This window comes from Myodes glareolus, chromosome 3 (genome assembly GCF_982192425.1).
Source record: "Myodes glareolus chromosome 3, mMyoGla1.1, whole genome shotgun sequence".
Classification (NCBI taxonomy): domain Eukaryota; kingdom Metazoa; phylum Chordata; class Mammalia; order Rodentia; family Cricetidae; genus Myodes; species Myodes glareolus.
The window spans coordinates 85,095,240-85,109,096 of NC_142028.1; the positions used below are offsets into that span (position 1 = coordinate 85,095,240).

The following is a 13,857-nucleotide window of genomic DNA, read 5'->3' on the forward strand; positions in this document are numbered from 1 at the left end:
ACCAGAGCCTGTAGAGTGGGGATGGCTTACCGCCTGCCTAGGTAGTGGGAAGGACAGGAAGGCTTCCTGGAGGAGGTGACATTTAAGCATGACCTCAATGGGTGAGTACGGTTTGCCAAAAGAGCATTCTTCTTGACACATTTCTTAAAACATTTCTGCCTCTCCAGACTGTGAGATCAGAGCAGGGACCATGTTTCTACAGCAGCACTAGGCCTGGACTTGGGGGGACATCCACAGTGGGGACGGGGAGGCAAGCAAGTGCTTTGGAGAGCACTTTGCCTGGCCCTGCAACGCTAGCGCCTCCAGAGAAACAGACTGCTCTTGGGGTTAGGGTTTCTGAGTTTCAGCCCCAGGTTGGCCCAGTTCTTCTGGACTCTGTGGTCTGGTGAGATACTATTCCTGTGGTCATGTGTCACACACTGCCAACCTCATCCTTGCATCATTCCAACAGCTATCTAATTCCACAGAAGGGATTGTGCTGTTCAGAGACAGGCGAGGTCAGGGGTCACTCAGCTAGGAGAGTCCAGGGGTCCCGACCAGGTCTTCCTGACTCACTCCTCTATTCTACCGGCTCTTTGAGTTTGCTCATGGCTGCCAACAGGTTCTCGGGGGACGGGACAGAGGCCAGAGCTTGTCAGACCTGGAGTCCTGAGCAGCATCTTTGTTTCCAGGGCAAGGGATCCCAGGGTTTCCCTCCTCCCTGGGAGAGAAGCCTGCCTCTCAGTGAATCCAGTACTTCCGTGTTCCCTGATCTCAGATGTCACTACTAGACACCTAGAGGCCCCTCTCCATGATTATCTGTGTATGTTTTCGCCAGTGGCAGTTTTTCTCAGACTCCTCAGTGAGTCTATGGTGTCTCGTGGCTGTAATCCCAGCTCTTGGAAGGCTGACGCAGGAGGATGACTATGAGTTCTCGGCTAGCTTTGGGATGCCTCGCCAGTGCCAGTCCAGCACAGGCTACAGAGTGAGACCTTGTCTCAAAAAACTAACTTATTTGGTTAACTGAAGTATCCATGCTCCACAAGAGATGTGGCTCAGCGGTAGAGGGTTTGCCTGGCACATGTGAGGCCCTGGGTCTGAGTTCCAACATTGCAAGTAAAAGAGACAGGAGCCGTTATCCCCTGTATCTCAGGCTCGGCCTGCAGCCTGGTATACAGCAGGCCTGAGTCGCTTGCATGGACAGACAGAAGGCAGCAGCGGTGTGTCCTTCCTCCCTTCCATCTCCTCTGGCTAACTGGTGACCCTCCCCCGTGCACCAGCTCCTCCTCCCAGTTCTCCCCATCTCATAGACCTGGCTCTCCACCGTGGCAGCCAAGATGATAGAGTGTGTTTGTGAGGATGAGCCGGTGAGAACCAATGCCTGTTAGCTGCCGAAGGGAGGGAGGGTGTGAAGCAGGTCAGGAAGGTGAGGATGGGTTTCCCTGATGGTGCCAACCCTGCAATGGAAGAGGAGCAGTCCTCAGAAGGGGAGGATTTGATCCATGTAGTAAACACACATTCTACCCCAATTCTTAGATTGAGTGATGCCCCCAAAAGAGTTGGCTGAGTTTTTGTCCTGTAGGAAGGTCACAGAGGTCCAGGGGGACAGACGGGCGGATGGAGCGCTGAGGTTCCTAGTTGCTGCCTCAGGAGGATGCCCAGAGCTCCTGGGACTCGGGGAAGCGTGTTCAACCTGGGGCTGAGTTTTGGAAGGAGCTATGCCAGGTGTGGGTGTGAGTGTGCTAATGGCTATCCTAGTGGCAGGGCATCCTGCCAGCCCAGAGGGGACAAACGAGCCTGGTCATTTGAGGAATGGTGGAACATGGCTGGCCAGTGTAGGAATGGGGGCAGCAGGGTGAATACAGAATGAAGGAGGCAGGTGATGCGGAGGCACAAGGGAGAGACAACTTCAGCGTTCCCATCAGTTTCTGATGACTATTAGGTGGAAAGCAGTAGCTACTGTCAGTTTTCCAAGTCTGCGGCTCCAGGAGGCAGATCCTGGGAGTCCCAGGGAGACCGTGGGCCATGTACCCCTGGGCTCAGGAGGCCGTGCTGTTTGCTCTCTCAGCTGTTCCACATGGAGCAGGTGCGTCGCATCCCCGAGGAGTACTCCCTGGGGCGGATGGTGGAAGGCCTGAGCCACCGCAACCCCGTCATGAAGGTGCTGTCCATCCGGGGCCTGGTCATCCTGGCCCGTAGGTCTGAGAAGGTGAGTGGAGGGTTGAGAGAAGCCCAGCTCTGCCAGGCCTTGGGCTGGAGGGAGGGAGGGCTCAGCTGTCACAGTCTGGAACCAGAGCTTATGTTTGCCTGCCCTCAGTGGTCCCATCTATAAAGTGGGCCTGCCAACACAATCTCTATGTATTATATTCTTTTTCAACATATCCTGATCCAGGTTTCATACAGTGTTCCTACAGGCAGTGTGTAGAAAGGGATGGCAGTAATTATCCCTATATTGTGGATCAGGAAACTGAAGTCTGGAAGGGTGATATAAGCTTAGCATTGTAAAAAGTGCCCGTTTTCTCTCCTAGGGACCTGTCTGACACAGCTTGGCAGAAGGGGCGGGGCACAGACTCAGAAAGCTAACTTGTGATATAGGATATCCGTCACCTGGGGCCAGAGGAGGGCATAAGTCGGATGGATTCAGCAACCCAGCAGGGGGGAATCAAGGAGACCAAAGAAGCCTTTAGAGAACAGCCAGAGAGGGAGCTCAGAATAGGAGACAAGGTCCAGGCAGGGCCTGGAGGTGAAAATAGGGCTGGGCTGCTCAGGTCTTCTGTGAATGGGAGGCTGCATCTCCTATCTGCTGGCCCAGGCAGTACCCCCTCCTCCGTGCTTCTGTCTCCCAGATGGCCAAGGTACACGCCCTGCTGCCCACCATGGTTAAATGCCTGAAGAACATGGATGGGGAGCTGGTGGTGGAGGCCGTTCGTGACCTCAAGACCATCTTCAAGGGGCAGGGCAAGAAGCTAACGGACAGCTCAGTCTATGTGGAGATGCTGCAGATCTTGCTACCTCACTTCAGTGATGTAAGGCCTCGGGAGGGGAGAGGGGAAACGTGGGAAGAGGAGGGTCAGTCACTTCCTGGGGTTGCAGTATCTCCCACCACACTGGAGTTTGTGCAGAGCCTCTCCAGATTAGAGGAAGGAGCACCTTGACCCAGCAGCTTTTCCAGAAGGGAGTTCTTTTGTGATCAGTTTTCCCGGAGAAGGTGGACTTATGCCACTGGTTGGCCTATGTCGGTCCCACCACATGGCCTGGGCTTTTCTCTGTCTCTGTGCCAAGGAGGTCCTACAAATGAGGGACAGGAAGGCCGGGGAGCCCCCTCCTGGGAGAGAGGTCCTTCTGAGCCTCCGGTTTGTCCCAGGCAAGAAAAGAGGTACGGGTCTCCTGCATCAGTGTATACGGAAAAGTGGTCCAGAAGCTCCGGATACCCTGCACTGAAGCCTTGGAGGAGCAGCTGACCAGCACACTGCTGCCCTTGCTCCTCATCATGCAGGAGGGCAATGCCAAAGTGAGCCAGGTGAGAGCAGGCACAGGTGGCCGGTCCTGAAGGGGCACCTCCTTTACAGAACCAAGCCAGGATTGGGGCCAGTCCGTGGAAGCAGTTATTTATGTCCAGCCAGGTGTGTTTTCTAGAGGCATCTTGGACAGAATTCCCCCTCAAATAGCTAACTTTATTTGTACCCTTCTTTTCTTCCTCTAAGTTTTATTTATTTGTCATGCTGAGGATTAAGCCTTGCTTAGGCTTCACGTATGCCAGGCCGGCTCTCTACCACTGAACTACAGTCTCAATGCTTCCATTTGCACCTTTCAAACAGGACTTTTCAAACACTTTTCAAAAATCCAACTAAAAAAAAAAATGTGCGTGTAATGTCTGAGCATGGGCGCACATGCCACAGTGTGCACACGGAGGTCAAAAAACAGCTTTGTGGAGTTGGCTCTCCCCTTCTACCTTTGTGTGGGTTCTGGGGATTGAACTCATGCTGCCAGGCTTGAGTGGTGAGCCCCTCTATCCACTGAGCTGTCTCTGCAGTCCCCAGGCCAGTTCTTACGTGCCTTTTCCCCGAAGGTCTGCTGCCTGGAATCCCACACTGCTGGTATTTTCTTCCTCTTGGTCTGCAGAAATGTGAGAAGACCCTGTTCCGCTGTGCTTGCTTCATGAAGTGGGAGTTGCCTAAAAGGGCTTACAGCCAGAAGCCCTGGGAAAACCATCTACAGACGGTGACGAAAATTTGCCAGTATCTTGTGAGTGTTTCCTGTAAGCTTACTGACTCTTTACAAGAGTGTTGGAGGCCAGGTGTCATCCTTCCCCCCTCCTATTTCAGGTTCTGACTTGTGGTTCGCATGACTGCCTCCATCCAAGCTATTGGTTCTTAAGCATCCATATCTACTTCTGACTTCTCCTCTTCTAGAGTCCCCCTCCTCTGAATCACTGGATACCTCCAGAGGATATCAAGCTGCTACCTGTCTGTCTGTCTGTCTGTCTATCTATCCATCCATCTATCATCTATTTATCTATCTACCTACCTACCTGCACTTTCTTTGTACTCCCCCTGCTCTTGTGTGTGTGTGTGTGTGTGTGTATGTGGCTAGGGACCAAACTTATGATCTCATGCTAGGCAAGTGATTTACTATACTATACTATACTATACTATACTATACTATACTATACTATACTATACTATACTACACTATACTATACTATACAGCCCCAACCTATCTATATTGTGGCTATATTGTACCTTCTGCCTAGATGGTCTGCCTTTTCTTTTCCTTTTTAAAACTTTTTGAGACATGGTTTTACTATGCACCTCAACCTGGTCTAGAACTCACTATGTAGCCCAGGCTGGCCTTGAATTCACAGTGACCCTCTGTCTCACCCTCCTGAGTGCTGGGGTCAAAGGTGTGTGCCACCATGCCTGGATTTTAGGCTCCCTTTTCTGCACTAGAATTATTTCCCAGGCAGTGTTTCTAGTGATGGTCCACAGGGTGGGGATGCTGGGGGCAGGGGTTCTGGGGTGTTGCAAATGCTGAATGCTTACCACGACCCCACCGATTCACAGTGGCTTCAGAGGGCTTGGGGTTGCTCTGTGCCGAGGAATGACAGTTTTGGTTGCTGACTCACGCTTTCTTGACCTTTCTCGGCAATCTCTGTGAATAGCTAAGCAGGGAGTGAGCCACAGACATGCTGTGAAGGTGTCACTGTGGGTCACGGAACCTTTGGGGACGTCTAGTCCCACTCTCCCTTTCCTGTTGTCATGAGACACACAGGCAGGAGTCCATGTAAAAAACAACAAACACAGAAAGTATCTGGGTGTGGTGGTGCGCAATTGTACTCTCGGCACTGGGGAGGCAGGGAGGATCCCTGGGACTCACTGGAAAAACAAACAAACAAACAAACAAAACATTCCAAGTGGACACACCCAGATAACAGCAGCAGCAGAGGTTGTCCTTGGGTCTCCTCAGACAGGGGCCCTCACGCCTGACCTTTTGACTCCCTTTCCTGCAATGCAATTTCCCAGGCAGTATTTCTAGTGACAGGAGTATCCTTGTGCATGCCTGTACACACACACACACACACACACACACACACACACACACACACACACACACTAAAGCATTGTATTAAGCTGGGTATAACCCTAGTACTTGAGAGGCTGAGGCAGGAGGACTGCTATGAGTTTGAGCCCATCTTGTGCTATAGAGTGAGACTCTGTCTAAACAACAACAACAACCCCCAAAAGACCTACATACATTGCGCTCAGCACCGTTCTGTAGACCTTTGGGGTTTGTGGCTGTCAGTTTGTACGTCTGTGGTCGATCCCTCTGCTTTGCTTTTCTGCCCATTAATGGCTTTGCTCACAAGAAAGTTAAATTCTTAAGCTAATGGGGCTGGAGAGACGACTCAGTGGTTAAGAGCACTGGCTGCTCTTCCAGAGGCTCTGAGTTCAGTTCTCAGCAACCACATGGTGACTCACAGCCATCTATAATGATATCTGGTGCCCTCTTCTGGCATGCAGGCATACATGGAAGGAATGTTGTATACATAATAAATAAATACATCTTAAAAAAATTAAATAAAAACCCAGAGGCAGAAATTGAGGTTCAACCAGAAGGTCAGAAAAGCAAAACAGCCAGCCACTGATTCTTACCTCTACCTCAGTCTAAAATGGCAATCCTGCCTCCAGGAATCCTCAGAATGAGATGCTGTATGAAACCTGTCTCCTCCTGTTTTATATTCCTCTCTAGTGCTGGGATTAAAGGCGTGCACCACCACTGCCCGGTTTCTGTGGCAAGCGAGTGTGGCTACTGGGATTAAAGATGTCTGTTACCACTGCCTGGTCTGTAAGGTTGATCAGGGTGGCTGTTTTACTCTCTGATCTTCAAGCAAGTTTTATTTATTAAAATACAAATGAAATATCACTGTAAGATCTGGTGTCCCCTTCTGGCCTGCAGGCATACATGCAGGCAGAACACTGTATACATAATAAGTAAATAAATCTTCTAAAAAAATTATTGGGCTGAGTACTGCAGTTCAGTTAGTAGAGTACCTGCCTAGCATGCCTGAGACCCTAGGCTAGACCTTTAGCACCCCATAACCCCAGCTTGGTGTGTGTGTGGTGGTGCATGCAGGAAGCCAGGACAGGCTACATGAAACCCTGTCTCAAAAAATAAATGAATACAAGAAGCGAAAGCTACACTCTAGTAGCCTGACGAAGAGACCCGTGACTTACTGCTGATCAAGGAACTAATCAACTGTAGCTCATTCATTCATCCAGCACAGTGCTTCTCAACCTCCCTAAGACTGTGACGCTTTAATACGGTTTCTCATGGGGTGCCGACCCCCACAACTATAAAGTTACTTTTGTTGCTACTTCATAATTGTAATTTTGCTACAGTTATGAATCATAATGTAAATATCTGTGTTTTCCAATGGCCTTAGGTGAAAGGGGTTGGGACTCACAGGTTGAGAACTGCTCTTTTAGCTGTTTCTGGTCACCAGCTCCAATACAGGTCCTGTCTAGGGTGCTGAGGACTCTGAACGGAGTGAAAAGTTCCCTCATCTTGGAAGAGTTCTGTATGCAATAGGAGAAAGGGTGTACAATTAAAAGCTACCGTTCTGGGTACCATGACTGAGGATGTGTGGGATGCTGCAGAAGCATTAAGAATGGTGGACAGCCAGGTGGTGGTGGCTCATGCCTTTAATTCCAGCACCTGGGAGGCAGAGGCAGTTGGATCTCTATGAGCTTGAGACCAGCCTGGTCTACAGAGTTAGTTCCAGGACAGCCAAGGCTATACACACAGAGAAATTCTGTCTTGAAAACCAAACCAAACCAAACCAAAATGGTAGATGAGCATCCCCTGAGGGTCATGAAAGGTTACAGTGGGAGGTAGCATCTGAACTGAGACTTGAAGGATGCAAGGCAGTTTATCAGGTAGAGAGGGGAGGATACCATAATTAGGAGCCATCCCCATACAGGGCATAGAGGTTGCTATGGCTGGTCACGTCCTTGCTGCATAGCCCCATGAGTAAGGCAGTGGAGGCAGTGATGGGAAGCTGTCAGACTCAGTAAGATTGCGAAGGCTTTGCCTGCCAGACCTGGGATTTCAGACCTTGGCCTCAGCCTGAGGAAGTTGTTAACAGACATGAGTCTTCTCTCTCAGTTGCCTCTTACCTGAACAGTTGCTCCCAGTTCTCCGCACCGGAGTCACCCCGATGGCCTCTGTCAGGCGATCTTGCACAGAGCATGGCTTTGTCACTACTAGTCACGAGTGAAGGCTTGCACGTCCCAGTGCAAGAGGACGCCTTGTTTGTGCCCGGCTTCGAGGACTGCTAGATCCTCCAGCTAATTCCCCATTGCTCTGTAGCCCCAGTCTTTCATCCTGGCCGGCCCAGTTTCCCTTTGTGTGCCATGCCCCATGCCATCTCTCGTGGGATCTGCAATGTGGAACTTTTCCTCCATCACACCCGGGAGATGGATTGATAGGAGACCTGGGCTGGCACGCCATTAGAAGTGGTGATTTCAGTTAGATAAAAAGTTTTTTTTTAGATAAAAGAAGACAAAGTCTGGCCCCCGGGGGCCTCTCAGCAAAGAGCTGGGCAGTAGGGATGTTTAGGAGCCGGGTCAGGGTAGTGCTGATGGTGGTGGGGAGAATAGCTGCCCCTAGCTGTGAGGTAGTGGACCCAGCCTTTGAGGGGTTTCTCTTCTCTCCAGGTGAACTCTCACCGAGACAGTGTCTTCACCTTCCTTAGCCAGAGCCTGGAGTTTGCCAAGAATTCACGGGCCTCCCTCCGGAAGTCCTCTGTCATCTTCATAGGTAACCTTTTCTGGTATAATAAGTCCCCCTGCCTGAGTTCCAGTCTGAGTTTCCCAGAATCCCAATCTCTGGGGGAAAGATCGATTACAGATTCTCTTTGCTCAGGATTCTTCTTACGACCCTTCTAACAGCGGCATCAGGGCTGCCTCTCCCACCACATCACACTACATTCACTGTATTATATTCCTAGTCTCCTCTGCCCAGATAATCACAGTTCCTTCACCAGGGTCAGGAGACCTTACTGCAGAGAGGCCTGGAGGTGATGACCCCTATGAAATGACATTTATTTTAGTGTAAATTCATTTGCTCTTTCTCATACCCCATCCACGCACATACCTACCATCCATCCCTACATCCATCCATCCATCCATCCATCCCTACATCCATCCATCCATCCCTACATCCATCCATCCATCCATCCCTCCATCCATCCATCCATCCCTCCATCCATCCCTCCATCCATCCATCCATCCATCCCTCCATCCATCCCTCCATCCATCCATCCATCCCTCCATCCATCCCTCCATCCATCCATCCATCCATCCCTCCATCCATCCCTCCATCCATCCCTCCATCCATCCATCCATCCATCCCTCCATCCATCCCTCCATCCCTACATCCATCCATCCATCCATCCCTCCATCCATCCATCCATCCCTCCATCCATCCCTCCATCCATCCCTCCATCCATCCATCCATCCCTCCATCCATCCCTCCATCCATCCATCCATCCCTACATCCATCCATCCCTCCATCCATCCATCCATCCCTCCATCCATCCCTACATCCATCCATCCATCCCTACATCCATCCATCCATCCATCCATCCATCCCTCCATCCATCCATCCATCCCTCCATCCATCCCTCCATCCATCCATCCATCCATCCCTCCATCCATCCCTCCATCCATCCATCCATCCCTCCATCCATCCCTCCATCCATCCATCCATCCATCCCTCCATCCATCCCTCCATCCATCCCTCCATCCATCCATCCATCCATCCCTCCGTCCATCCCTCCATCCCTACATCCATCCATCCATCCATCCCTCCATCCATCCATCCATCCCTCCATCCATCCCTCCATCCATCCCTCCATCCATCCATCCATCCATCCCTCCATCCATCCCTCCATCCATCCATCCATCCCTACATCCATCCATCCCTCCATCCATCCCTCCATCCATCCATCCATCCCTCCATCCATCCCTCCATCCATCCATCCATCCCTCCATCCATCCCTCCATCCATCCATCCATCCATACCTCCATCCATCCCTCCATCCATCCATCCATCCCTCCATCCATCCCTCCATCCATCCATCCATCCATCCCTCCATCCATCCCTCCATCCATCCCTCCATCCATCCATCCATCCATCCCTCCATCCATCCCTCCATCCCTACATCCATCCATCCATCCATCCCTCCATCCATCCATCCATCCCTCCATCCATCCCTCCATCCATCCCTCCATCCATCCCTCCATCCCTACATCCATCCATCCATCCATCCCTCCATCATCCATCCATCCATCCATCCATCCCTCCCTCCATCCATCCCTACATCCATCCCTCCCTCCATCCATCCATCCATCCATCCATCCCTCCATCCATCCATCCCTCCATCCATCCCTCCATCCCTACATCCATCCATCCATCCATCCCTCCATCATCCATCCATCCCTCCATCCATCCATCCCTCCATCCATCCCTCCATCCCTCCATCCATCCATCCCTCCATCCATCCATCCATCCCTACATCCATCCATCCATCCCTCCATCCATCCCTCCATCCCTCCATCCATCCATCCATCCATCCATCCATCCACTTATCCACCATTCATCCATTCATCCTCCAATCCATCTACCTATTTACCCACCCACCATATATGTAATATATTCCATTTTCCTATCCTTTTATGTACCCATGCACACTCATCTGTCCATTATCTACCCATCCATCCTTCTAGCTATTCACTCACCAATCCACCCACCTACCCATCTGCCCATCCATCTACTCACCGGCCCATCCATGCACTAACCAATCCATCTATCCACTTGTGCATCCCCTCATCCATCCATGTGCCTCCCAACCCGTCAGTGGTTTATTCAGAGAATGACTCCCTGCTCTCTTTCAGGCGTGATGATTAGGTTAGAGAAACCAAGAGCTGCTGGGGTGGGTGGGAGTGAGATGGGGCTGGGGTAAGACACAGGGGTGGGATGAGGGGACTGCCGACATTACCAATGTTGGGACACAGGAGCGGGGCAAGGCCAAGGACATATGGCATACATCAGAACTAAGGGGCTACACGGAGGCAGGCCCTTACATGCTGATTTTTTTCAATCTTGCTCCAACTTACCCTACCACTGCACCCCCCCCAAATGGATATCAGATTAAGAAATTTATAGTCTGGTGGGAGATAAAGTCACACATAAATCAGGGCCTGGAGATGTAGCTTAGTGGTAGAATACATGCTTGGAATGTTTAAGACCCCGAGTTAACATAAACACATAAATACATGATTTGTAAAGCACAAGTAAAGTAAAACCAGTGTACACAGACCTAGTGTATACAGACCCAATGTATATGGGCTCAATGTATACAGGCCCATGGTATATATACCCGGTGTACACAAGCCTGGTGTATACAGACCCGGTGTATACAGACCCAGTGTATACAGGCCTGGTGTATACAGGCTCCACGTATACAGGCCCAGGGTATACAGACCCGGTGTATACAGGCCCACGGTATATAGACCTGGTGTTTACAGGCCCAGTGTATACAGATCCAGTGTATATAGACAGGAAGCTCACTGAGACTCTGAGACTCTAGGTAGGCACTAGGCTCAGCCTGGGTCAGGGTCAGGAAGGACTTCATGGAGAGTCACTTTCTGAAGTTAACATACAAGGACAATCAGGAACTTCTCAGGAAAACACATGAGTGAAGACTCTCTGGGAAGGGTAGATTATAGCCAGGACCAGGCATCATGGGAGCCAGGTACACGGCACAAGAACACCTCAGAGGCCCCTTGCAGCTGTGGCTGACAGGTGTGTGAGGCTACTGGGCAGGGAGGCAGTACTTTTCCAGGTCACAGACAAGGAAGCTAAGGCCCAGCCTAGGGTAGCACTGTCAATTGGTCACATCCAGGATCCCGTGCCATCCTGGTTTGATCCTGCCCACTGGACCAACACCTCCCTGGGACTCCTGTTGGGAATCTGCCCTCAGGTCATAACAAAGCTCCCCTTTCACGCCCTCTAAGGGGCTGGAAGAGGGCAGACAGATTCTCTGAGACCATCTGATCCAAGAATGGGAGGAGCAGGTATCAAGGTAGACTCCTTCACCTCTTGGATTATCCAGGGTCCCTGGTCCCCTGCATGAAGAACATTATGACCGAAGAGCGACTGAATGAAGTGAAAGCCAGTAAGTCACACCCGGGGTTGGTGGGATTGTCGAGGGAATAGGTACATGAGCAGAACCCAGAACCACAGTGCGTAACAGGACAAGAGAATGGCGTGGGTCAGGGCAAGAGTCTTCAGTTCGTTCTGCTGTGCTAAAGTGTTATCTGTAGTGAGTGCAATGTTAGCTACTGTGGGGTTACCCAGAGGCAGAACGCACAGCATGCTGGGGAGCTTGTGACTTCATTAGGCAAACGAGGCTGAGAAGCAAGACCCAAAACCATTTAGCACAGGGTGGATAGTTTAAATGCTTAAGGAGGCACAGGCTCAGCTTGCACCTGAGAGCACTGATAGGAGCCTGGAAGTAGGCTGGAGAACTCTTGGCAGGGCTCCTAAGGGAGGCAGACTTCTCATACAAGCTTTGAAAGATGCGACAATCCGGATGATTGGGGAGATGCGTCCTAGAGGGGTATCTAAGCCAAGGCTAGGAGGTGGGAAGGAGGGGTGAACTGTGAGCTCTGCTGAGAGAGGAATCTTATCTAAGCAAGTGGCCTTTCTCTTCCTCTAACCCAGCTCTGGAGATCTTGAGACATGACCCAGAAGCGTCAGTATGTATCTACGCAGCCCAGGCCCAGGACCACATCATGGCTAGTTGCTGGCGGAACTCTTGGCCACTGCCACATGGGGATTCATGGGTGTGTGACCCATCCAGTTCACACCGCTGGAGCTCCAGCTGTGAGAACCTACCCACATCCCACCAGCGGCGCTCCTGGATCATGCAGGCACTGGGATCCTGGAAGATGTCTTTGAAGCAGTGACATTGCCAAAGCCCCCAGACGGATCGCTGGAAATACCACATGGGCAAGCTCTCCATCCGGATGGCTTCCTCATGAGAGATACCCCAGGCCCCTGTGTAGCCCCACCCTGACGAGTCTGTGAAAAGAGCACGACCTTCATTTGTTGATTCAATTGACCTTTACAGATGTGTGCAGGCTGCTTTGTTCACTTAGCATAACAGGATGGGGTACCAAGGCACAGAGGTGAAGTGGCTTGACCAAGGCCACCCAGGAGGTCTCCTGGACATCTCAGTTTCCCTTTCCCCAGTGACAAGAACAGAAGGGGTGATGGTTTAGGTGGCTCTTGTGGAAAGGGAGAGAGAAAAGACTCCCCCGCCTATGGCGTCATACATATTTGGGAACCCTGGTCTCTGAGTCTTACCCATGGGCCTTTGCCCAATAATTGCCCACCCCTAACACAAAAATACCTGAAGACATTTTTGTTGTGGCCACCTGAAGGTGTCAGTGCTACTAAGTTCTGGTAGGCAGGGAGCAGGTGTCAGGGCACACTGTTAAATACCTTACAGTGTTCGTGACAGCTCCCATGTGGAAGTGGTCCAAAGTTCTAGGACTGAGCTCAGCAGGGAGGCATGGAGACTATGGCATCCAGAGGAGGTGTGTGTCAGCTGAGGTTCCAGAGAAGAGATTTCTCAAGGAGGTTTGGAAAAATAGCCACATTTGGGCATCTATGGGTAGACAGCAGGGCATGTGGGACCAAAGACCATCTTCAAAGTCACGGTGAGACGAAACATAGAAAAAGAGAGGTGCAAGGGCCAGGCCTAAGGTCATGGAAGCTGCGCAAAGGAGATAGACTTCATCCGAAGGGCACTGGGGAGGCACAGTGGGGTGCTAAGAAGGGAGATATATGAGCAGATGCCAACTTTAGAAAACTCTCTGTGGGATGTAGGAGCCCTGGGCACTGCTGGTGTGGCAATAGATGGATGCAGCTATTCTGAACAAGAATCTGTCACTAGTCAGTAGTGGGAGCTTAGGAATAACCATGACCCAAGGAGTCTACCTATAGGCATACATCTTGGGGTGATCGTCCCACAGGTCCATAGGGGCATGTATGAAGATGTCTGAGGTGAGGTGAGGTGATGTGGGGTGAGGTGAGGCGAGGAGGAGTTAGGCTGGGTACCCATCCTGAAGGGTAAGCCCCCACGATGTTTCATGTGTAGTTATAGGTAATAGGGATGTACTTAGTTCCATTGGGGACCCCAAGCCTTGCGTTGAGTGAAAAAAAAAAGTGTGCTAAAATTTGTGTGCACAAAAGTTTTTTTTGTTTGAAACTGGGTCTAGGTGGTCTTGAACTTGTGATTCTCTCCTA

General features: G+C 51.0%; 1 protein-coding gene across 1 annotated transcript in view; it reads left to right on the forward strand.

The window, feature by feature from the left end:
• Positions 1–12,673, forward strand: part of Mroh7 (maestro heat like repeat family member 7) — a 52,979-nt gene extending 40,306 nt beyond the window's left edge. Inside the window, exons 18-24 of the mRNA XM_048453253.3 lie at positions 2,048–2,188; positions 2,826–3,005; positions 3,344–3,499; positions 4,102–4,224; positions 8,196–8,298; positions 11,657–11,719; positions 12,268–12,673. Coding sequence (XP_048309210.3) covers positions 2,048–2,188; positions 2,826–3,005; positions 3,344–3,499; positions 4,102–4,224; positions 8,196–8,298; positions 11,657–11,719; positions 12,268–12,512 — 1,011 coding nt within the window. The 3' untranslated portion in view covers positions 12,513–12,673. The remainder of the gene's footprint in view (positions 1–2,047; positions 2,189–2,825; positions 3,006–3,343; positions 3,500–4,101; positions 4,225–8,195; positions 8,299–11,656; positions 11,720–12,267) is intronic.
• Positions 12,674–13,857: the final 1,184 nt, after the last annotated feature.